Source organism: Podarcis vaucheri, assembly GCF_965113315.1.
Source record: "Podarcis vaucheri genome assembly, chromosome: 4".
NCBI classification, from domain to species: domain Eukaryota; kingdom Metazoa; phylum Chordata; class Lepidosauria; order Squamata; family Lacertidae; genus Podarcis; species Podarcis vaucheri.
In genome coordinates this window covers 2,870,216-2,893,444 of record NC_138762.1, presented here as the reverse complement: position 1 = coordinate 2,893,444, position 23,229 = coordinate 2,870,216, and the positions used below count along the sequence as shown (strand labels likewise).

The 23,229-nt window shown below is 45.8% G+C and overlaps 3 protein-coding genes across 6 annotated transcripts in view; 2 read left to right on the top strand and 1 right to left on the bottom strand.

The window, feature by feature from the left end:
- Positions 1–23,229, bottom strand: part of LOC309530282 (uncharacterized protein) — a 487,095-nt gene that overhangs the window by 279,074 nt on the left and 184,792 nt on the right. The gene's annotated exons all lie outside the window — the stretch shown is intronic.
- Positions 1–23,229, top strand: part of LOC309530302 (uncharacterized protein) — a 218,749-nt gene that overhangs the window by 124,779 nt on the left and 70,741 nt on the right. For 3 of the 4 annotated variants that reach the window (XM_082219098.1, XM_082219100.1, XM_082219099.1), the window contains 2 exons: positions 5,566–5,692; positions 9,913–12,297. In XM_082219098.1, the coding sequence (XP_082075224.1) occupies positions 5,566–5,692; positions 9,913–12,161 (2,376 nt within the window). In that variant the 3' untranslated portion in view covers positions 12,162–12,297. Of the gene's footprint in view, positions 1–5,565; positions 5,693–9,912; positions 12,743–23,229 lie in introns of those variants that run through there. The other variant, XR_014218746.1, reaches the window with a different exon arrangement.
- Positions 21,478–23,229, top strand: part of LOC309530315 (uncharacterized protein) — a 367,943-nt gene continuing 366,191 nt past the window's right edge. The window contains exon 1 of the mRNA XM_082219131.1: positions 21,478–21,620. The gene's annotated coding sequence lies outside the window, so the exon portion shown is untranslated. The remainder of the gene's footprint in view (positions 21,621–23,229) is intronic.

Here is a 23,229-nt window from a genome sequence, read left to right as displayed (position 1 = left end):
TCGATTCTGGTTCAGGTCATCATTGCTTGAGAGAAGAAAGTTCCCTCTCTTTCAAGAGGGTTCCTTGTTCTCCAAATATCTATCAAGTCCATATTTTCAGTCATTTCAAAGAAGGTCTTCGGAAGTCTCCCTTCCTTAGAGATTGTCTGTCTTTGTGCCTTGTCCATATTTGTAGAAACCACACCATTCATATCTCCCATGATTACTACATTGTAGTCCAAATAGTCCATCAGAGTTTCATGCAGCTTCTTAAAAAATTCCGCCTTCCCTTCATTTGGTGCATAAATTCCGACTATTAACAATTTTTCTCCTTGTATTTGTATTTCAATTGCCAGGTATCTTCCTTGTTCATCTTTAAACATCATTTTTGGGGCCAATTTCTCTTTTGCATAAATCACCACTCCTCTTTTCTTAACTTTATCCGATGAGATGAATTCTTTTATTTATAAGTAATTTCCTGTGTACCCTGGTCACATGAGTTTCTTGTAAACAAATCAAATCCAATTGTTCTCTTTTCAAAATATGAAAAACTTGGCGTCTTTTCGTAGGCATGTTCAGCCCATTACAATTCCAACTAAGGAATTGCAGGGCCATCTTGTTATTTAGCATTCACTCCTCCTACCGCTCCAAGTTGCTGCTCTTCCTCTGATGGTGGTTTAAGTCCAAATGATAGATTCAGGATGTCTACAGCTCCTTTTACCTCTGAGGTTGGGTCTACCGTTCCCTTCTGCAGATCCTCGTGGTTTTTCTCCAAAAACTTCTCTTTGTCTTGAATTGTTTTTATTTTCACCTTCTTTCCCTTGTAGTTGAAGGACAGTCCTTGTGGGAACTCCCACCTAAAAAGTATATTGTTCCTTTTCAGCAGGTAGACCAGATCTTTGTAGAAGGTTCTCACCTCCAGAATATATTTAGGAATGTCCTTGAAGATTTGTATATGGGGATTTTCAATTTCCAAGGCCTTTTGGTAATGTAGTTTTAATATTTTGTCCCTTTCTTCCTTGGATCTAAAAGTAATCAGGCAATCCCTCGGAGTCTTTATGTTCTGTCTCCTGCCCAATCTAAATGCTGTTGTGATCTTAAATTCTTCCTCCTGCAATTCTTCCTGCCAAAAGTCAGAAAACTCTTGTGTGAGAAACTCCACGAGGCTGTCCCCTTCACTTTCAGGAACTAATCTTAATTTCAAGTTTCTCTCCTTTCTCTGTAATTCCAGCAAAGACAAGGCCGCATCATGTTCATATACTTTTTTGGAGATCGGTTCTAATTTTTCCTGTGTCTCTTCAGCAATATTTCTGGCGTCCTCTGCAATTTTACGTGTTGCAGAGTTTTCTTCAATCAGTTTATTTATAGATTCCGTATTAGAAGTCACACTTTTCGTATTCAAGTCCAACCTTGCTGTTAGTTCTGTTAATTTTTGTGAATTTTCTGTACTCTGCTTTGTCAAAGCTTCTAAAGATTGATTTATCTTGAGTAACGCCTGTGTCATTGAATCCATGGAAACAGTTGTCACTTTTTCTTGCCCAGCTGCTCCTGTCGGTGTTAGGCTTGATATTGAGCCTCTTTTCTTTTGTTGTTGTTGTTTTGCTTTAGCTCTAGTGGTTATCTCATCCGCTGGGCCGCTCATGTCCCAAGGACGTTCTCACAGGAGCAGTTCCCTGATGGAAAATCCCACTGTCTTAATCTGTTGCTTTGCAACTGTTACTTCTCAACCCTCTAGAGGGAGCAAAACAAAATGTCCAAGTGAAGGAAACATAGAACTAAGAACAAAGAAACCAGGAAACTTCAATATAAATGCTGCAACACTTTTTCTATGTAGTTTCTCTGTCAACACAGTCCAATATGTTGTGGCAGCAAAGCCCCAAAACTTTGTATCAGGTAGAATATCAACTATGTAGCTTTGTAACAAGTTTCTAAAATCAGTTCTCTGTCCTGGTGTCTTATTTTGGCAGTCCGTTTCAGGGGATTAAGACAGCGGAAAACTTTTCTCTTTCAAATAGGTCATGCAGGTTAATAAAGTTACTTTTTCTCCCCTCTGCCCCTGCTTGCTAGAGAGGAGGTTCGTGTCCGATGCCAGGCTTAAACAGTCCTACAGTATTTTCATTCAGATGCAGCTTTATATTTTCGTTGATTTATCTGTCATGCAGTCAGGGGAAGGCAGACTTCCTTAATTTTAACCTTCCCCGTTTCCGGCCAAATTTCAGATTTAAATTTTTAAAGTCCAGATAATCGTTCAATCCTACTCACGGGTTTTTCGATCCAATTTCAATTTACAGGAAGGAATCAGCGCTCTCCGTTCATGGCGACACGGCTTCGCTCCGCGAGCTGGGTTGCGACTCTCAGCACCGCGCTCTCCCGATGCCGTTCCGGAGCCTTTAAAAAGGCTCTTTCGCAGTAAGGGGGCGCTTCTGGTGCCCACCGAGTCTCCTTGTTCACAGGCTTCCGCGCCTGTGATTTTAGGGGTCCCCCGCTTGCCGTAGCGGGTCAGACCCGAACTCGCGAAGCAGTCCTCCTCCGGAGCTCGGAGGGAGGACCGCTATTAAACGCTGGCGCCGACCGGAAGTCCCGATGTCTCTGCTTTTTAAGATGCTGTCTAGGTATGCCATCACCTTTCTCCCAAGGAGCAGGCGTCTTTTAATTTTGTGACTGCTGTCACCATCTGCAGTGATCATGGAGCCCAAGAAAGTAAAAGCTCTTACTGCTTCCATTTCTTCCCCTTCTATTTGCCAGGAGGTGATGGGACCAGTGGCCATGATATTCGCTTTTCTGATGTTGAGCTTCAGACCATATTTTGTGCTCTCCTCTTTCACCCTCATTAAAAGGTTCTTTAATTCCTCCTCACTTTCTGCCATCAAGGTTGTGTCATCTGTATATCTGAGGTTGTTGATATTTCTTCCGGCGATCTTAATTCCGGCTTGGGATTCATCCAGCCCAGCCTTTTGCATGATGAATTCCGCATATAAGTTAAATAAGCAGGGGGACAATATACAGCCTTGTCGTACTCCTTTCCCAATTTTGAACCAATCAGTTGTTCCATATCCAGTTCTAACTGTAGATGAGGTGATCAGGCACTCCCATTTCTTTAAGAACTTGCCATAGTTTGCTGTGGTCGACACAGTCAAAGGCTTTTGCATAGTCAATGAAGCAGAAGTAGATGTCTTTCTGGAACTCTCTAGCTTTCTCCATAATCCAGCGCATGTTTGCAATTTGGTCTCTGGTTCCTCTGCCTCTTCTAAATCCAGCTTGCACTTCTGGGAGTTCTCGGTCCACATACTGCTTGAGCCTGCCTTGTAGAATTTTAAGCATAACCTTGCTAGCGTGTGAAATGAGTGCAATTGTGCGGTAGTTGGAGCATTGATCTTGCCACCTCTTCTTGATGTCTTCTGCTTCTGATAGGTCCTTTCCACCTTTGTCTTTTATTATGAAAATCTTTGTACAAAATGTTCCTTTCATATCTCCAATTTTCTTGAACAGATTTCTGGTTTTTCCCATTCTATTGTTTTCCTCTATTTCTTTGCATTGCTCGTTTAAGGAGGCCTTCTTGTCTCTCCTTGCTATTCTTTGGAAATCTGCATTCAGTTTCCTGTATCTTTCACTATCTCCCTCGCATTTTGCTTGCCTTCTCTCCCCCGCTATTTGTAAGGCCTCGTTGGACAGCCACTTTGCTTTCTTGCATTTACTTTTCATTGGGATGGTTTGAGTTGCTGCCTCTTGTATAATGTTATGAGCCTCCATCCATAGTTCTTCAGGCACTCTATCCACCAAATCTAAATCCTTAAACCTGTTCCTCACTTCCACTATGTATTCATAAGGGATTTGGGATTTGATTTAGATTGTATCTTACCGGCCCAGTGGTTTTTCCTACTTTCTTCAGTTTAAGCTTGAATTTTGCTATAAGAAGCTGATGATCTGAACCACAGTCAGCTCCAGGTCTTGTTTTTGCTGACTGTATAGAGCTTCTCCATCTTTGGCTGCAGAGAATATAATCAATCTGATTTTGATGCTGCCCATCTGGTGATGTCCATGTGTAGAGTCGTCTCTTGTGTTGTTGGAAAAGAGTGTTTGTGATGACCAGCTTGTTCTCTTGGCAGAACTCTGTTAGCCTTTGCCCTGCTTCGTTTTGAACTCCAAGGCCAAACTTGCCAGTTGTTCCTTTTATCTCTTGACTCCCTACTTTAGCATTCCAATCCCCTATAATGAGAAGAACATCCCTCTTTGGTGTCATTTCTATAAGGTGTTTTAAGTCTTCATAGAATTGGTCATTTTCAGTTTCTTCAGCACCAGTGGTTGGTGCATAAACTTGGATTACTGTGATGTTAAAAGGTCTGCCTTGGATTCGAATCGAGATCATTCTATCATTTTTGAGATTGCATCCTAGTACAGCTTTCGCCACTCTTTTGTTGACTCTAAGGGCCACTCCATTTCTTTTACAGGATTCTTGCCCACAGTAGTAGATGTGATGGTCATCCGGACTAAATTCGCCCATTCCCATCCATTTTATTTCACTGATGCCCAGGATGTCAATATTTATTCTTGCCATCTCATTTTTGACCACATCCAACTTACCAAGGTTCATGGTTCTTACATTCCAGGTTCCTATGCAATATTTTTCTTTACAGCATTGGACTTTCCTTTCGCTTCCAGGCATATCCGCAACTGAGCGACCTTTCGGCTTTGGCCCAGCCGCTTCATCAGCTCTGAATCTACTTGTACTTGTCCTCCGCTCTTCCTCAGTAGCATGTTGGATGCCTTCCGACCTGAGGGGCTCATCTTCCAGCGTCATAACTTTTATATGCCTGTTGTCTTTGTCCATGGAGTTTTCTTGGCAGGGATACTGGAGTGGCTTACCGGTTCCTGCTCCAGGTGGATCACGTTTGGTCAAAACTCTCCACTATGACCTGTCCATCTTGGGTGGCCCTGCACCGCATAGCTCATAGCTTTTCTGAGTTATTCAAGCCCCTTCGCCATTGCAAGGCAGTGATCCATGAAGGGGCCATCCAAAATAGGCTTATATTATTTCTAGACTGATCATTGAATGCAAAAATTGGTTTCTAAGCAGTGGACAAATGAGAACAAATAGTGGCCTGGATTCACCTAACCAGCGCCATCCGCTGGAAAATGGAGCCTGCCCCCCATTCCTCCCCTCCCCCTCTCCATGCCCCCATGAACCCCTTGAATTTGGCCCTAGGGCATTGGGAGGGAACCTCCCCAGAACAACTCACGAGGAGAGGAGAAAGTGGATCCTTCCATCGGGGAAACTGGAATGCTTGCGTAGGCAGAGTGACTTGAAAACCACAAGGTGGAGTACCACCTATTTGCACAAAGACGGATACCCATAATTAAAAGGCAGAATAAAATAAGCATCCATAAATAAAATGTGCAGCTAGCAATCCTATTGAAACAACATCGCAACCCAGCCAGATGGGCGGGGTATAAATAATATTATTATTATTATTATTATTATTATTATTATTATTATTATTATTATTTACAGGAAGGAAACAACAGAGCATTGTGTAGCAGATCATATTTCTGCTGTCTCAGAGGAGGACATTTCCCTTTATCTTTTAGGGTCCAGTCTGCTTTGAAGATGTCACCATTCGTTTCACGGACGAGGAGTGGGCGTTCCTGGATCCTGACCAGAGAGCTCTGCATAAGGACGTCATGGAGGAGACTCGTGGGATCGTGGCCTCTCTTGGTAAGGCTCCCTGTGGGATCATCATATCAGCCTGGAAATTCAAAACATACCTCTATGGAACCAACCTCATATATTTTCACAGAGCTCAACAGTGCCCCCTATAACACCTGGGAACCTAACACCCCCACAATAAACAGTAACTTACAGTTTTTTCTTTGAACAATCTTCCTCAAATTATTCCTTTTCCTACCACGATCAGGCTGGTCTGAACTGCCCAGGCCATCTTAAATGTCAGCTTCAGAATTGTTAGGAAAGATAAGTTGTGAGCTTTAGAGCTTACAGGGTTAACAGCTCAGAATGTCCTGCATCTGGGGAGGAGCTTTCTCAACATCCAGGAAAGCTGTTTCTTCGTTCTTTCTGACTTTCGTTTTCTGCTGAGACATGGAAGACGCAACGTCTGCATCTTCCGATGGTTTATCTTGCTGTACATACAATAAAGCTTTCTTATTTAGAGGAACAGCAGTGTATTGGACTCTGAGTTCTGCAAGCTCACACACACAAGCAGCACTCACTGTGCCGCTCTGCTACAAGTCCAGGAAATGTGGAGCTTCAGGTTTTCTGGTTTTGTATTTGCTCCTGTCAGTCTTGGGTTGATCAAAAACATTAGCAAGAACTTCCTGACAGTAAGAGCTGTTTGACAGTGGAATTTGCTGCCAGTGTGGTGGAGTCTCCTTCTTTGGAGGTCTTTAAGCAGAGGCTTGACAACCATATGTCAGGAGTGCTCTGATGGTGTTTCCTGCTTTGCAGGGGGTTGGACTCGATGGCCCTTGTGGTCTCTTCCAACTCTATGATTCTATGAAAGAAATGACTGACAATGGAGATGGAGGGGATGCCATGGTTGGGCCAAACAAAATTCATCCCAGAGAAGAGCTAGACTTCTTGAATCTCAGGTAGTAGTAGCAGTGATGATGATGATGATGATGATGATGATGAAGATGGTTTACAAACTTAATCTTTTCCAGAACAGAACTGTTCTCAAATCAATGTAACACTGTAGTAGAATCATAGAATCATAGAATCATAGAGTTGGAAGAGACCACAAGGGCCATCGAGTCCAACCCCATGCCAAGCAGGAAACACCATCAGAGCACTCCTGACATATGGTTGTCAGGCCTCTGCTTAAAGACCTCCAAAGAAGGAGACGCCACCACACTCCTGGGCAGCAAATTCCACTGTCGAACAGCTCTTACTGTCAGGAAGTTCTTCCTAATGTTTAGGTGGAATCTTCTTTCTTGTAGTTTGGATCCATTGCTCTGTGTCCGCTTCTCTGGAGCTGCAGAAAACAACCTTTCTCCCTCCTCTATGTGACATCCTTTTATATATTTGAACATGGCTATCATATCACCCCTTAACCTCCTCTTCTCCAGGCTAAACATGCCCAGCTCCCTTAGCCGTTCCTCATAAGGCATCGTTTCCAGGCCTTTGACCATTTTGGTTGCCCTCCTCTGGACACGTTCCAGTTTGTCAGTGTCCTTCTTGAACTGTGGTGCCCAGAACTGGACACAGTACTCAAAGTGAGGTCTGACCAGAGCAGAATACAGTGGCATTATTACTTCCCTTGATCTAGATGCTATACTCCTATTGATGCAGCCCAGAATTGCATTGGCTTTTTTAGCTGCCACGTCACACTGTTGGCTCATGTCAAGTTTGTGGTCAACCAAGACTCCTAGATCCTTTTCACATGTACTGCTCTCAAGCCAGGTGTCACCCATCTTGTATTTGTGCCTCTCATTTTTTTTGCCCAAGTGCAATACTTTACATTTCTCCCTGTTAAAATTCATCTTGTTTGTTTTGGCCCAGTTCTCTAATCTGTCAAGGTCGTTTTGAAGTGTGATCCTGTCCTCTGGGGTGTTAGCCACCCCTCCCAGTTTGATGTCATCTGCAAATTTGATCAGGATGCCCTTGAGTCCATCATCCAAGTCGTTGATAAAGATGTTGAATAAGACCGGGCCCAAGACAGAACCCTGTGGCACCCCACTAGTCACTCTTCTCCAGGATGAAGAGGAACCATTGATGAGCACTCTTTGGGTTCGGTCAGTCAGCCAGTTACAAATCCAAGCCAGTTACAAATCCAAATAATAATATTTTTTATTTATACCCTGCCCATTTGGCTGGGTTGCCCAAGCCACTCTGGGCAGATTCCAACACATATATAAACATGAAACATAAATAATAGTCTGATCCCATATAAATAGAACATTAACTTTAAAGTGAACTTCTCCTAGTAGCCAAAATTGTGGAAACCTTTTGTGAAAAGTGTATTTCTGAGGTTTGATGGCTCATAACACCACTTTTGTGTGGAGTAATACCATAAAATTATATAGCAGTGAAGGATAATCTAATGAAGAATGTAATGAAAGAACTTTTATGAAGGAGTATTTATGAGAACAGCAGTCATACCCATTGGCAACCTTTAGCTTTAATTACGGCCTTACAATGCCTTCCCATGATATGAACCAAGTTTTTAGTACTGCAGCTGTAATAAAGTGAAACCAAGATTAAATTATTGCCTCTGTTAATTGGACTTTATTGCTGGGTTGCTTCTGACTAACAAGTTTCTTTAGTCGGCTCCATAGATTTCTGATTGGGTTAAAGTTTGGGCTATTCCCAGGCCATTCCGGCAGTGAAATATCTTTATCTTGAAAGCACCTTTTGCACACAGCAGCAACACGACATGGAGCGGAATCCTGTTGAAATAGAAAATAGAATATATATATGTGTGTGTGTGTGTGTGATGTTTCCAATGGGTTGCTCGAGAGCAAACAGGCAAATATCTCCCTGCTTAGCTGTGAAGCCTTGCTTTTGCTGCCAAAATAAACCTTATCCATCCGGAGCGCCACTCTCCCGTGGCTGGCTCAGTCGTTGGCAGAATCCGTGAGTGGGCGGTTCCTAAACTTTGCCCAGCAAAGCAGCTTCTTGACTCCCAGTCTGCACCTCCCCTCTCTGCGCGGATGCTTTCTGCGCAAGGAGGGTGTGGGTAACAGAGGACCCCTCTCCTCCCCACTTTGCCCAGGCAAGTTGTCCTGGCACTGTCTTGCCTCTTCCGACTCCTGCAGCGCCGCTCCACTGGAGGCGTCTTTATTCTCCTCCGTTGAAGAGGAGCTGCTTCCCACTATCCCTGGAGGCTCTCTATAATCCATTCGGCTTTTCCTCTCTCCCTCCTGAACCGAGGGCAGTTCCCTGACAACGTGCTTCAGCATCTGGAAAAAGATCACCTGAGGAACGCTTCAGTTTGCGCGCAAGTCTTTCATTTATGCATTTTAGGGCATTTACATCCCCATTAATGATGTAAATTTTGCCCACACCTTTTGCTGCCATACAACCGCTGAGTGTTTCGTGGTCGGTGTAATGCAAGTGGATGTAAATCTTATCTGATTTGGGTCTCATTGCTCCAAATAACACTGTTCCATTGTTCAGCTGTCCAGTTAACATGGGTTTAATCTTTTCAACCTTTGGTTGTGAGATGACAATGGCTTATTCCTTAGAATTATAACATTTTGACCAGTCCTTGCACTCAACTTCACATTAAATTGCGCCATGTCATCTTGTATACACCCAGATGATTTTCTTCTGTCATGTAGGGACAGTCTCTCCACTCGTCCATCGTTACTTGCCTTTGTGCACCTTTCCCTGCCTTTACCGGTCTGATTTTATAGTGACTAAGTCTCCTGATACCTCTTCAAAAATATATAATGGCCAGTCTGGTTAAGTTTTTCCTTATCTTTCATCAGTTTCTTCATAACTGTAGCATTGTTCATTAAACAGTACAATTTTACATCGCTTTCTGGATGACCAGTCAACTCTTTGTGCCATTTCTATAATTTTATTATGTTTTACAAGAACACAAAAAAACCAACCACAAAAAGACACACAGTCAACCTAAGCAAGTTGTGCTTCCTTTTTCTGGTTTTTTGGCTATAACATTAGATAGAATATGGGTAAATGAACAATTTCCGTTGATACATAATTGTATGATATTACTCCAAAAGAAGCAGTGTTATGAGCCATCAAACCTCTGAAATACACTTTTCTGCAAAAGTCTTCCACAATTTTGGCCACTACTCTATAGCAAACAAAGCAGCAGTCAACAACTCAACAAAATCTGATAATAAATATATTAGTTATTGACAAACAACAAAGGTAAGAAACACACACTGAACTCCCTTAATTTCTTCTCCATTTGTTCTTGAGGCTCTAATCCCTTTTTGTCTCCATTGCAGATTATGATGAAATCAAGAACAAAGGTGACCACGATAAAATCCCCAGAGAGGAAAAGCCACGTGAAAATTTGGAGTGTGGAGAAAGCTGCAGTCAGCGCTCCCATTCCACTTCCCATCAACAAAATATCCTTGGAAAGAAACTCTATCAGTGTGTGGAAAGTGGAAAGAGCTTCAGTTCGAGCTCGGATCTCACTAAGCATCAGAGAATTCATACAGGGGAGAAACCCTATCAGTGCATGGAATGTGGAAAGAGCTTCAGTCAGGGCTCCTCTCTCACTAGGCATCAGAGAATTCATACAGGGGAGAAACCCTATCAGTGCGTGGAATGTGGAAAGAGCTTCAGTAGGAGCACCGATCTCACTTCCCATCAGAGAATTCATACAGGGGAGAAACCCTATCAGTTTGCGGAATGTGGAAAGAGCTTCAGTAAGAGCTCCAAACTCACTTCCCATCAAAGAATTCATACTGGGGAGAAACCCTATCAGTGTGTGGAATGTGGAAAGAGCTTCACTTATAGCTCCAAACTCACTTCGCATCAAAGAATTCATACTGGGGAGAAACCCTATCAGTGTGTGGAATGTGGAAAGAGCTTCAGTCAGAGCTCTGATCTCACTTCCCATCAAAGAATTCATACAGGGGAGAAACCCTATCAGTGTGTGGAATGTGGAAAGAGCTTCAGGAAGAGCTCCTCTCTCACTTCCCATCAAAGAATTCATACTGGGGAGAAACCCTATCAGTGTGTGGAATGTGGAAAGAGCTTCACTGAAAGCTCCACTCTCACTTCGCATCAAAGAATTCATACTGGGGAGAAACCCTATCAGTGTGTGGAATGTGGAAAGAGCTTCGTTCATAGCTCCAAACTCACTTCCCATCAAAGAATTCATACTGGGGAGAAACCCTATCAGTGTGTGGAATGTGGAAAGAGCTTCAGTAAGAGCTCCAATCTCACTTTGCATCAAAGAATTCATACAGGGGAGAAACCCTATCAGTGTGTGGAATGTGGAAAGAGCTTCAGTCAGAGCTCCAATCTCACTTTGCATCAAAGAATTCATACTGGGGAGAAACCCTATCAGTGTGTGGAATGTGGAAAGAGCTTCACTGAAAGCTCCTCTCTCACTTCCCATCAAAGAATTCATACAGGGGAGAAACCCTATCAGTGTGTGGAATGTGGAAAGAGCTTCAGTCGCAGACACAGTCTCACTTCCCATCACAGAATTCATACAGGGCAGAAACCCTATCAGTGTGTGGAATGTGGAAAGAGCTTCAGGAAGAGCTCCAAACTCACTTCCCATCAAAGAATTCATACAGGGCAGAAACCCTATCAGTGTGTGGAATGTGGAAAGAGCTTCAGTCAGAGCTCCCATCTCACTTCCCATCAGAGAATTCATACAGGGGAGAAACCCTATCAGTGTGTGGAATGTGGAAAGAGCTTCAGTCAGAGCTCTGATCTCACTTCCCATCAAAGAATTCATACAGGGGAGAAACCCTATCAGTGTGTGGAATGTGGAAAGAGCTTCAGGAAGAGCTCCTCTCTCACTTCCCATCAAAGAATTCATACTGGGGAGAAACCCTATCAGTGTGTGGAATGTGGAAAGAGCTTCACTTATAGCTCCAATCTCACTTCCCATCAAAGAATTCATACAGGGCAGAAACCCTATCAGTGTGTGGAATGTGGAAAGAGCTTCACTGATAGCTCCAATCTCACTTCCCATCAGAGAATTCATACAGGGCAGAAACCCTATCAGTGTGTGGAATGTGGAAAGAGCTTCACTGATAGCTCCAATCTCACTTCCCATCAGAGAATTCATACAGGGCAGAAACCCTATCAGTGTGTGGAATGTGGAAAGAGCTTCAGTCAGAGCTCTGATCTCACTTCCCATCAAAGAATTCATACAGGGGAGAAACCCTATCAGTGTGTGGAATGTGGACAGAGCTTCAGGAAGAGCTCCCATCTCACTTCCCATCAGAGAATTCATACAGGGGAGAAACCCTATCAGTGTGTGGAATGTGGAAAGAGCTTCAGTCAGAGCTCCCATCTCACTTCCCATCAGAGAATTCATACAGGGGAGAAACCCTATCAGTGTGTGGAATGTGGAAAGAGCTTCAGTCAGAGCTCCCATCTCACTTCCCATCAGAGAATTCATACAGGGGAGAAACCCTATCAGTGTGTGGAATGTGGAAAGAGCTTCACTGAAAGCTCCAATCTCACTTCGCATCAAAGAATTCATACTGGGGAGAAAACATATTAGTGTGTGGAATGTGGAAAGAGCTTCTGGAGGAGCTCCAATCTCACTTTCCATCAAAGAATCTATACAAAGGTCGGAAAAAGCATTAAACATCTTTAGGAACCAGACAAATCTCCACCTTTGGCTGATTAACATTGGTTTTGTGTTTTTATCTTGTGTTTTTATGTTGTAACATTCCTGAGACCTGTGGGTGTAGGGACTAGGCACCAACTCTTAAAGCCCATGGGGTCTTTGTCCCCCAATAAAATATCTGAGGGGGCCACGCCCCAGGGTTTCCCCCCCCAAACACAACCTTTTATTCTTCCACAACTTGCCATACAATTTCTCTTTGAATTTTCCCTCAATAAATAAATAAATAAATAAATAAATAATGTACACAGGTCACAAGAAAATCAAAATACAAGAAAATACAAAAGTGGACAGGTCCCATATTTGCAGGCCAAACGCAAAAGTTGCTTTGAAGCAGGGTTTCCCAAACTTGGGTTCCCAGCAGCTCCTGGACTACAGTTTCTGTTATCCCTTCCCGTTAGTCCTGCTAGCTAGGGATGATGGGAGTTGTAGTCCAAAAACAGCTGGAGACCCATGTCACAAAACTGACACAGGTAGGGGAGATGGAATGCTAGAAGTGTTCTCTGGGGCAAGGGGAGCTGCTGGAAATTGAACTACGGGCTCAAAATATTACTTTTTTAAAAAAATCACTGCCATTATAGGCATTGCCATTCAAATGATGTGCATGTATCATGTGATTGATTGTGCAAGGAGGGCCTTACCTGGCCCCCCACCAATATTTTATTCAAGTCAGCATCACGGCTTGAGAAGTTCAGGATGTCTGAATGCAGGGGTCAGGACACCCATGGAGACAAGTTAGACAAGGTCTAAGTCCAGTCCATGGTTGATGAAGCAATATGAAGGCAGTCCCTTAAAGTTGAAGCTGTGTGCAGGGCAGGCTTCAGGCAGGGACTGACAACTACCAACGTTGCTCCCGCAACTTGGGACTGGGGCTGGCTGCCTTTTATATGTCCCAAGGCATAGGGCGGCCCTGATCCTCAAAAGGCTCGTCTCTCCTGGCCAGGAGGCGAGCACTCTTCCTGCGGGAACTTAGTTCCCTCTGCCTCTCTGCCCTGAGCCTCTGCAGCTCAGGAAGGCTGGAGGGTTACCTGACCCAGAGGCAACCCCGGCTTCCTTTGATGGGGCTGAGAGTGGAGCACCTGCAGGCAATGGGTCCTCCATCACCTCAGGAGCCAGAGCAGACTCAGCTGGTGCCTGCACCTGAGGATCCAGCACAGGTGGGGTCCTTTCAGGCTCATGCCCCAACCCTGGCTCAGCTGCTTCTGGAGGTGGGGAATCCTGTGCAGGTTGGGATTCCTCAGGTTCAGCATCTGAATACGAATCCCAGGCCATCACACCCGGAAACAAAGTCTTATTGCGCTTTCCTTTACTGAAGCTGAATTCAGTGCGCTGTCTGAACTTTGTAGGGAATATGAATTCTATGTTTGTTTGGTTCAAGAAATCTGCAGGGATTGTTGTTTGCCCATCACGGTGTGGGAGGACAATCAACCCTGTCTGAAGCTGGCAGAGTCTGGGCAGTTTAAGGGCAGAACCAAACACCTAGACATCCGTTTCCAGAATGTGTGTCAGAGTATCCAGTTAGGCTTGGTGAGATTGCAGTACTGTCCAAGCCAGAAGAACCTGGCAGATGGGGTCATGAAACCTTTGAGCTTTCAGCATCATGGGGAGTTCTGTAAAGGTCTGTGTTTGGGGTAAGTGGTGAAACTTACGAGCCCCCAGCAGTGCAGGACGAGAGGGGGTGTGATGGGGAATCGGAGCTTACAGGGTTAACAGCTCAGAACCCATCGTCCTGCCTGTTCTGGGGAGGAGCTGTCTCCAACTTCTGGAGAAGCTGTTTTTTTGTTCTGTCTGACTTTCGCTTTTGCTGCCAAGCAAGGAAGCAAGATAACTGCTGTCTCGGAAGGTTTGTTTATTTTTACTGTTCTGCTGTAAATAAAGCTGCTAGTTTAGAACAACAGCATGTGGACTCTTTATCTTCTGCAAGCTTATACACTAAGCGGCTTGCGCTGTGCACACTCCGCTACAAGTCCAGAAAGCTGAATGGAACACAGGGAAGTGTGCCAGACTCCACAACACTTTGCACCTCCAAGGAGTCTTCACCCAACTGGTGGATCAGACCCTTCTTGATGTAAATATGGTGAACCAGTTCCATCTTCCACAACGGTTTGCCTTAGCCTTTGTACTGGAACAGCTAGTGACCACATCTGCGCAGATCATCCTGGTGTTTGGACTCTGACCAAACTTCTCACAGGAAAAACTTTCCACTGCTTCAAACACAGCAGTGCCACCTGCTGGTTGCAGTGATGGTTGGGATGACGTGGCAGCCAACTCCCCTTGCTCCTCCTGCTTTGGAGATTTCACCCCCTGAACAGGAAACACCCCCCTCGTGCACTCTTCCTCCAAAAACCTCCCTTTTGTGGAGCTTTCGGTTTCAGGAACACATCCCTGCATGGTCTGGGATACTGTTTCAGCTTTCCCCGGGGTGTAACTTCTGGCAGTCTGCTCAGCAGCCCCCACCATCTTGAAGTGTCCATCATGTGATGCAGCTTTAAGTCCTAGTACACCAGTCACCTAAAATTGCTGATGTGTTAACCAAGCTAAATCTGATGGATGCTAATCCTGTAGACACACCAATGACGACAGGTTATCAGGTAGATGACACTGAAGGAGCATTTTCGGGCACTACACTGTACAGAAGTGTGGTAGGCAAACTAAATTTCATTGCCAGATGTTCAAGACATGACATTGCAGTTAGCTGTAACTTGCTAAGCAGACAAGTCAACAATCCTACATGTTAAGGATTGGAAAGCTCTGAAACACTTAGCACACTATTTGAAAGGCACTATGCATTACAGACTGACATTTAACAATCAGAAGTCTGGTGGTCTTGAGATATTTGCTGATGCGAGTTTTGGAAGTGACACTGCAGACGGGAAAATCACATCTGGAGTTTGCTATATGTACAACCAGGGTCTATTTGATTGATCGTGTATGAAGCAAACAACATTAGTTTAAGTTCTTGTGAAGCTGAACTGAATGCATTGTTTTATTCACTTGTGGATTGTGAATGGTTGCAGGGGCGCCGACTTATAAAAAATATTGGGGGAGCCCGCGAAAGCTCATGAATAATAAATAAGCTCATGAATATGCAGATAAAGTGGCGGCGCCTCCTCGTGAGCGAATAGGGGAGAGCGTGCTGTGCCTATTAATCAGCTCCGAAGGAAATTGGGTGGAGCTTTTGCTCGGGAGGGAGGGCAGGAGGCATGCAGCCCGACCCTGTGCATTTTGGGCTGGGGGAGGGGCGGCGGCGCTCTGCTGGAGGGGCGCCCGAGATTATTGGGGGGGCAAAGCCCCCCCAAACGAATTTTTGAGGGGGCTCGGGCCCCCTCAGGCCCCATGGAGTCGGCGCCTATGAATGGTTGTTACAGTTGTGTAAAGACATGAGAATTCCTGTCAAATGTCCAATTCAGATTATGACTTCTGAAGGTTGTAAGCAAAGCACGAAGCACTTGCAATTGAAGCTGCAACATACTAGAGAATGTGTTGAGAAAGGACTCGTAACGGTGTCCTACATGCCAGGTAATGAAATTCCTGATGATTTATTGTCTAAGGTTGTTCCGAAGGATCAACACTGTACCTATGTACAGACATTGGGTTTGTACTGATAATGTACTGACACGCTGCCCAGTGGTGTTCACAGAAAGGGGGAGGATGTTAGTTTCTGTTTCCCACTGCAGCTGTGTGGAGTCCCAGGACTCTGTTTAGATTCCAGAGACCTTGCAGTCTCACGGGAAAGGGAGACGGGATGTGACGTTAGTGATTTCCTGTTTCCTTTGTTCCTTTGTTCAGTTGCTCTCTGCTTTCATAGAGAGAGGATGTCTTTTCTGTTCTGCGTAGTTTAGAAATAAAACCCTTTACAATGTAACCAAACCTCTCGTCTCTTCCCTGTGCTGGGAACCCTGCTGGATAGAATGGGCTTGAGGCCTTATCAAAGGCTCAGGTCATTATACACGTCGGAGGCGATTTCAAAGGCTCAGCTCAGAGGAAGATGAGGCCTTATCGGCTTGGCCGAACGGAGATTCTGACAAAGATTCAAAAAATATTTAGGGGTCTGCGTACCCCCAGGAAAAAAGCACTGGATCTAACCATCATCTTTCTTTTTTCTTTTACAAACATTTTATTGGTTTTGAATGAATCATAGAATTATAGAGTTGAAAGGGACCCCAAGGGACATCTAGTCCAGCCCTCTGAATGCAAGAAACTCAGCTAAAGCATCCATGACAAAATGAACCACGCACATCACAAACACAATAACAACAGTTATGTAGAAGTGTCCATGTACTGTTTGAGTAGGAACCAAGACAGGTGACCAGTGGAATGAATAAATGTTTACTCCCAGCATCTAGTGCTTAAACCAAAGGGAAGCACTATCTCCATATTGATGCACTGGGAAGGGGGTGGGGGTGGGGAGACCACCTGTCTAAAGGAAGAAGAAGAAGAAGAAGAAGAAGAAGAAGAAGAAGAAGAAGAGGAGGAGGAGGAGGAGTTTGGATTTGATATCCCGCTTTATCACTAACCTAAGGAGTCTCAAAGCTGCTCACAATCTCCTTTCCCTTCCTCCCCCACCACAAACACTCTGTAAGTTGAGTGAGGCTGAGAGACTTCAGAGAAGTGTGAGTAGCCCAAGGTCACCCAGCAGCTGCATGTGGAGGAGCAGGGAAGCGAACCCGGTTCACCAGATTACGAGTCCACCGCTCTTAACCACTACACCACGCTGGCTGATGTTGTTTCATTCCCCCTCTTTTTTTTTGTTAGGGTGTATATTAATTTCCCAATAAAAAACCTCCAACTAACATATCAAATCATAATCCAATAAAAATAAAAAACTAAAATAAAAAAGATCAAATTGTCTTCCGAATTGTAATTTTGATTTTACGACTTCCCATAGCCTGAACCTCGAAGCATATCCAAATCTCAGTCCTGCTTCTCATTTCATTCCCCTTCTAACAACTCTGCTGTGTTGTGTCAAATGTCCATACAGGTTTATATGCCATCTTTGATCAATCCTGCCTGCAGTTGTTGGTCCACCCTGAAGCTCCAAATGCCTCATGGAATCATAGAATCATAGAGCTGGAAGGAAACCCCAGGGGTCACCCAGCCCAACCTAATGCATTGTTGGAATCACCGCTGAACAATCCCTGGTGGGTGGTCCTCCGACCTCTGTTTAAAAATCTCCAACGAAGGAGAGTCCACCACCTTCCGAAGTCTGTTCTCCCATCAAACTGCTCTTACTGTCAGAAAGTTCCTCCAAATGTTTAGTTGGAATCTTCTTTCATGCCATTTGAATCCAACCTTCTGGAGAAGCAGGAAATAAACTTGCTCCATCTTCCATGTGGCAGCCGTTCAGATAGCTGAAGATTACTATCATATCCTCTTTTCCAGGTTAAACATACCAAATTGCCTCAGCCATTCCTCATAAGGCTTGGTTGTTCTCCTGTTATATACATTCCAGAGTTAGACAAAAAAGATTCATACACTTTCTGATACTGAAGAACCACCTGCTTCCATAAAAGATTGCCTATAAATGATCATACCTGAGCTATCTGGAGTCAGTCATACTGAGGACCCCTCAGCTGGATCCACAAAGGTTATTATAAGATGGGTTAGCACCACTCAATAAGGTCCTGAACATAGAACAACCCCCTGGATGTCCACCCCTTGTACTGGAGATATTTGTTTTGATCATGAAAATCCAGAAATGGAATTAGTGGAGATTTCTGAGGACCTACAGTATTCCTCCATCTCTTCCATGTTTCTCAGGTTGCACACAGAAATGACATATTTATATTGCTCTGTATGTAATACTGTAATAGACTGCTTTAACAAATGATGGTCAAGTTTCTTTCCTAATTTTAATCATATCTCTGGCCTAATAAAATCTGGAACTTTTGATGCCATGTTATTCTGGGTTTCCAGTCCTGAAAAAGCAGGGATTTATTCAGTGGTGGTGACCCTTTTTCAGCCTCAGGGCCATATTTTCTTATCAAAAGCTTTCTGGGAGCCACATCCCAGAGGTGGTTGTGGCAAAATGGGTGTGGTCAGACATATACCCCTCTTCATCCAGGCAACCAAGAACAGTTGTCATAGTTCCAAGACAGATGGCAGTTGGGTAAAATCACTTGGGGAGAGTGCAGAGTCCTTATCTGGAGTTGTTTTTCTCTTTAACAATCGGCCATTAATTTCCCCTTTAACTGGTTTTTACTAGTCTTGTGGTCAGTTCCCATTCCTGTGTATGTTACGCTGGCCTCACTTATTAATGGGCCTAACCTGGGTCTTTTTTCCAGCCAGAACTTGCTGGAACTCAGTTCTGGCCCCTCTTGGGTGGGTGCCATTGCCATCCTAAGAAAACGAGGGAGGTGTTCTGAAACTTCTTTTTCCAGAAAAATAGCAGAAAAATAGCACTGGACCTAACAGTTGCCCTACCTCAGTTCCCCATTCTTAAAAAAAATAAAAATCTGACCATTTATATTCATCAATGCATACAGGTATCACACTGTTTTATTCTCTGCCTACCAACCCACCTATCTGGTATTCCTGCTCTGCCCATCACAGGATTCTCTGTGAATTCCCTCTAGCTGTGAAGCTGTTGTCTCTTTCAAGCTACCTTCTGTTCGACTCTTCCCATGTCTGCCGGATATGTAGAATGCTGGAGAATCCTAAGCCTGGAGGTGGGATTGGGGTCCGCTCTCCACAGTCCCCCTGACTCTGTAACCTTGGAAGAGATGCTCCAGGTCTGGGCAGTTTGGATGCCATGGGAATTGGGATGGAACAAGGCTCTTTCTACAGTGAAACAACCCCCCGAGATGTCCACCCTAGCGCTTCCACAGAAACACTATACATTTTATTTATATCCCGCCCTCCCCAGCCGAAGCCGGGCTCAGGGCGGCTAACAACAATAAAACAGTACAACAGTACAACACAACACAACACAACACAACACTCTAAAATCATTCATTATACAATTCAACCAGAGTGTTGTAGCAGGAGATTCCCCCCCCCCTCATGACATCGTGTTGCACAAGCACCGTCTCTCCACCCCCGCGCCACTGCCTCTCATAGGATGATCCCGACGGGAACCCCTTCGACTTTCATTGAGATGGAACCCCAAGGAGCCGCACGCGACCCGGATCTTAGGTATGGCACATCAGACTTTTACTAAGCTTGTGCGGAGAAAAGGATTGTGCGGTGTCCTCCCTCACAATCTTATCTCTGAAGGGGGGAACTGTAGCAGGAGATCCCCCCCCTTCATGACATCGTGTTGCACAAGCACTACACACACGCACATACCATTCCCCAAGCCTGGAGATGTCCCTTCTAGAGGGGCATCACCCCAAAGAGCGATAGCCTTCTGTAAATAAGGAAGCGCTAACCCCTTTATTTCTATGAATTTTCTTACAATGCTCCACTTCGCCCTATCCTTATCATGAGTAGACCGGCCGCCCAAACTCTGGGTCAGTAGGCTGCCGTTTCAGCCAATCAGCGTTACCGAACAGCGTCTCAGGGTCAGGGGCCAGTCTGGGCCAAAACGGCCCTCACCTGCCCCCACCACAGAGTCCCTGGCTCTCGTCTATATTATTGCACTTTATGTGTTGTTTATGTGCAAGATAAACATTTGATATTGTGATAAGACTATATAGAAGAGTATTGTTTATGTGACTGCACACCCAGTTACGTCTTGTGTGTTTGTCCATTCCAGGAACAGCATTCCTGACCCAGATTTTCACAGGAAGTCCCTCAGATGATTCCCCTTTCAAACAGGATACGTGAATCTAAGCCAGTAGGGTACTCCTCTCTGGCAGACGGACAACCCCGTCCCCAAAGCCCCTCCCTCCCCCACCTCCCCATCACTCACCAGGATGGCTTGGGCCGCCTCCTGCTTGGAGCAGTTCTGGGTTCAGAGCCCCCTGAGCTGAGCTGCCTGGCAGTTCTGAATCACCTCCGGCAGGTACAGCTGATCTTCCTCCAGCAGCTGAAAGGCAAAAGTCAGGCTGTCAGTTCCTCAGGAAGGGAGGGCTTCTCCACCTCCCAGAGTGCAGAGTGGGGGGCAAGGAGGGCAGGTCTGAGTCCCTGCTCTGGTTCTCTCCAATGCTCACCCCTGGGAGAGGGATGTGCAACCGCAGCACATCTGCAAAGAGAAGGACATGGGGACAGGTGAGTCCTCCCTGAGCACCTGGCAAGGCTATTCCAAGAGTTTTCTCCTGGGTTCCAAGTCCTACGGCAGGGAAGGAGGGACATCCCAAGCCTTGGGGACCAATCCTGGCCTCCTTCAACCAGAATGTGGCTCCCCAGGCTATCAAGATGGTCAATATTCGGTTCCACTCCACCCTTTCAAAATTTAAATCTCAAAACAGATCCTAACTTTCAGAGCATGTAAACCACATGAGTGGAAAGACTTCTGCTCCACTCACAGAAGTAGGACTATGCTTCCTTCTCCCACCCTTGAAGTAAACGTCTATGTAACGAAAGAGAATTGACCAAAGTCTGCCTTCTTCCGTCAACCTCAGCTTCGCTCTTCAAGCCAAAAGACAACACTTCCTGTAGTGATCAGGTGGGATTGCTATGAGGATTTATAACAAATATAGAGTAAGCCTTCTGTGTCAGCAATGAAAGCATTGCGTTGACTGGGTTTAAAGTATTTTCATATGATTCTTGATCAATCCACTCCTCTGCATCCCTGTTCCATTTCTCTTTCTTCACAAGTCACGTACCCACTTAGACAGGCAGGCGTCCTGGGTCATCAAAGACAGGGGGCAGTTTCTTTGCTGTAGCTTTTCTGATATGTTAATCTTAGGCTGTTAATTTTAGGGCCAGGAAACAGGTCTCACATAAAGGTGATAATGATTGTTGTCCTCCTGGCCATCCTTCTTATCATATGTATTGATTGTTTAGGACCCACTTGGGCAGGGGTACAGACGTTTGGTCTGTAACACGTGGATCATCAGTCTGCATCTCACGTGTTCTGTGTTTTAAAGGTCTCTGAGATCTCTTGATGAAGGGAGGGAGATGCTCAGAGTCCAGCCAAGAGCCTCACCCCCAAAAGGATATCTGGGCATTGGCGTAGCCAGGGGGGGGGGCAGCTGCCCCCCTTAATCCATAAAGAAATAATAATAATCTGAGGTTCTGCCAAGCGAGAGAGGGCTGAGCTGGAGGGACTCGGCTTGGCAAGGGTTAAAGGGAAGTGAGCTGCCTTCCTAGAGAGGCCAGGAAGCAAGGGGGGGCAGGTCCTCCAGAGCCAAGGCCCCTCCCTCCCCAGTCCTTTCCTGCAAGGAAGGGGGGGGTGTTGCTTTGTGTCTCTGCTGCAAGGGCTGCCTCGCTCTCCCCTCCTGGGATCTGGTGAGTCTCCTCTCTCTCTCTCTGGGATCTGGTGAGTCTCCTCTCTCTCTGGGATCTGGTGAGTCTCCTCTCTCTCTAGGATCTGGTGGGGGTCCCAGGGCTGCAGCAGGGGAGGGGGCCGGGGGGGCCTGATCTGCTCCTGCGGGGGGGACCCCAAGTCAGGGAGGAGAGGGTCCTGCCAGGGAGGGGCCAGGTCTGCCACGCTCTCCTTCCTGCAGATCAGAGGATCCCAAACTCATTTGCCCCCCCCCTTTCAGAAAAGATCTCCCTTCTTTAAACAAAGGAGTCCCTGGGACTTTAACTCTGTGTTACGTCGCTCAGCCTCATTGCACAACAGAGGAAACATCTGCAAATGGTTTTCCAAACTGGACGAGGAGGTGGACTAGCCCCCCCCCCAAAAAAAAAGGTGGGAGAGAAAGGCCAGGAATAAAGAGAGGGATCCCAGTTTCCCAGAGTCTGGCTGCTGCATTGGGGACCAGTTTCCCAGTGTCTCCCAGGGCAGCTCCCCACGGAGGCCACTGCAGCAATCCCCTCGCACCCAGAGCAGGGCATCCCAGGACCACGTCCTCTCTCTCCCAAAGGGATTGTTGCTGGCAAAGCAGCCGGAAATGGGCGCTGCTACTCACTGAGCCTCCAGGGACCTTGGGATCAATGGCTGTGTGTGTGTTAAGCTATCTAATTGAATAATAATAATAAAAAACCCGCCTAAATTTCAAGGGAGGTGTCTTTGGCACAACTCACTTGGCACTCAGCAGGTTGTCCCTCAGAGCAAAGAAAAAGGGACCCCACCCAGGAGTCTGTCTGGAGAGCGGCAGAGAGTCCAAGTGCAAAGGATTGTTGCTGGCAAAGCAGCCGGAAATGGGCGCTCCTAGTCCCTGAGCCTCCAAGGACCTTGGCATCAATGGCTGTGTGTGTGAAGCTATCTACCTCTCTTTTAAATCAGAACAAGTGAAGGCGGTGAAGGTCCTGTGTGAGTGTCTGGAAGCGGTTGGAGGATGGATGGCGGCTAACAGATTGAGGTTGAATCCTGACAAGACAGAAGTACTGTTTTTGGGGGACAGGAGGTGAGCAGGTGTGGAGGATTCCCTGGTCCTGAATGGGGTAACTGTGCCCCTGAAGGACCAGGTGCGCAGCCTGGGAGTCATTTTGGACTCACAGCTGTCCATGGAGGCACAGGTTAACTCTGTGTCCAGGGCAGCTGTCTAAGACCCTACCTGCCCGCGGACTGTCTCGCCAGAGTGGTGCATGCTCTAGTTATCTCACGCTTGGACTACTGCAACACGCTCTACGTGGGGCTACCTTTGAAGGTGACCCGGAAACTACAACTAATCCAGAATGCGGCAGCTAGACTGGTGACTGGGAGCGGCCGCCGAGACCATATAACACTGGTCTTGAAAGACCTGCATTGGCTCCCAGTACGTTTCCGAGCACAATTCAAAGTGTTGGTGCTGACCTTTAAAGCCCTAAATGGCCTCTGTCCAGTATATCTGAAGGAGCGTCTCCTCCCCCATCGTTCTGCCCGGACACTGAGGTCCAGCTCCGAGGGCCTTCTGGCGGTTCCCTCACTGCAAGAGGCCAAGTTACAGGGAACAAGGCAGAGGGCCTTCTC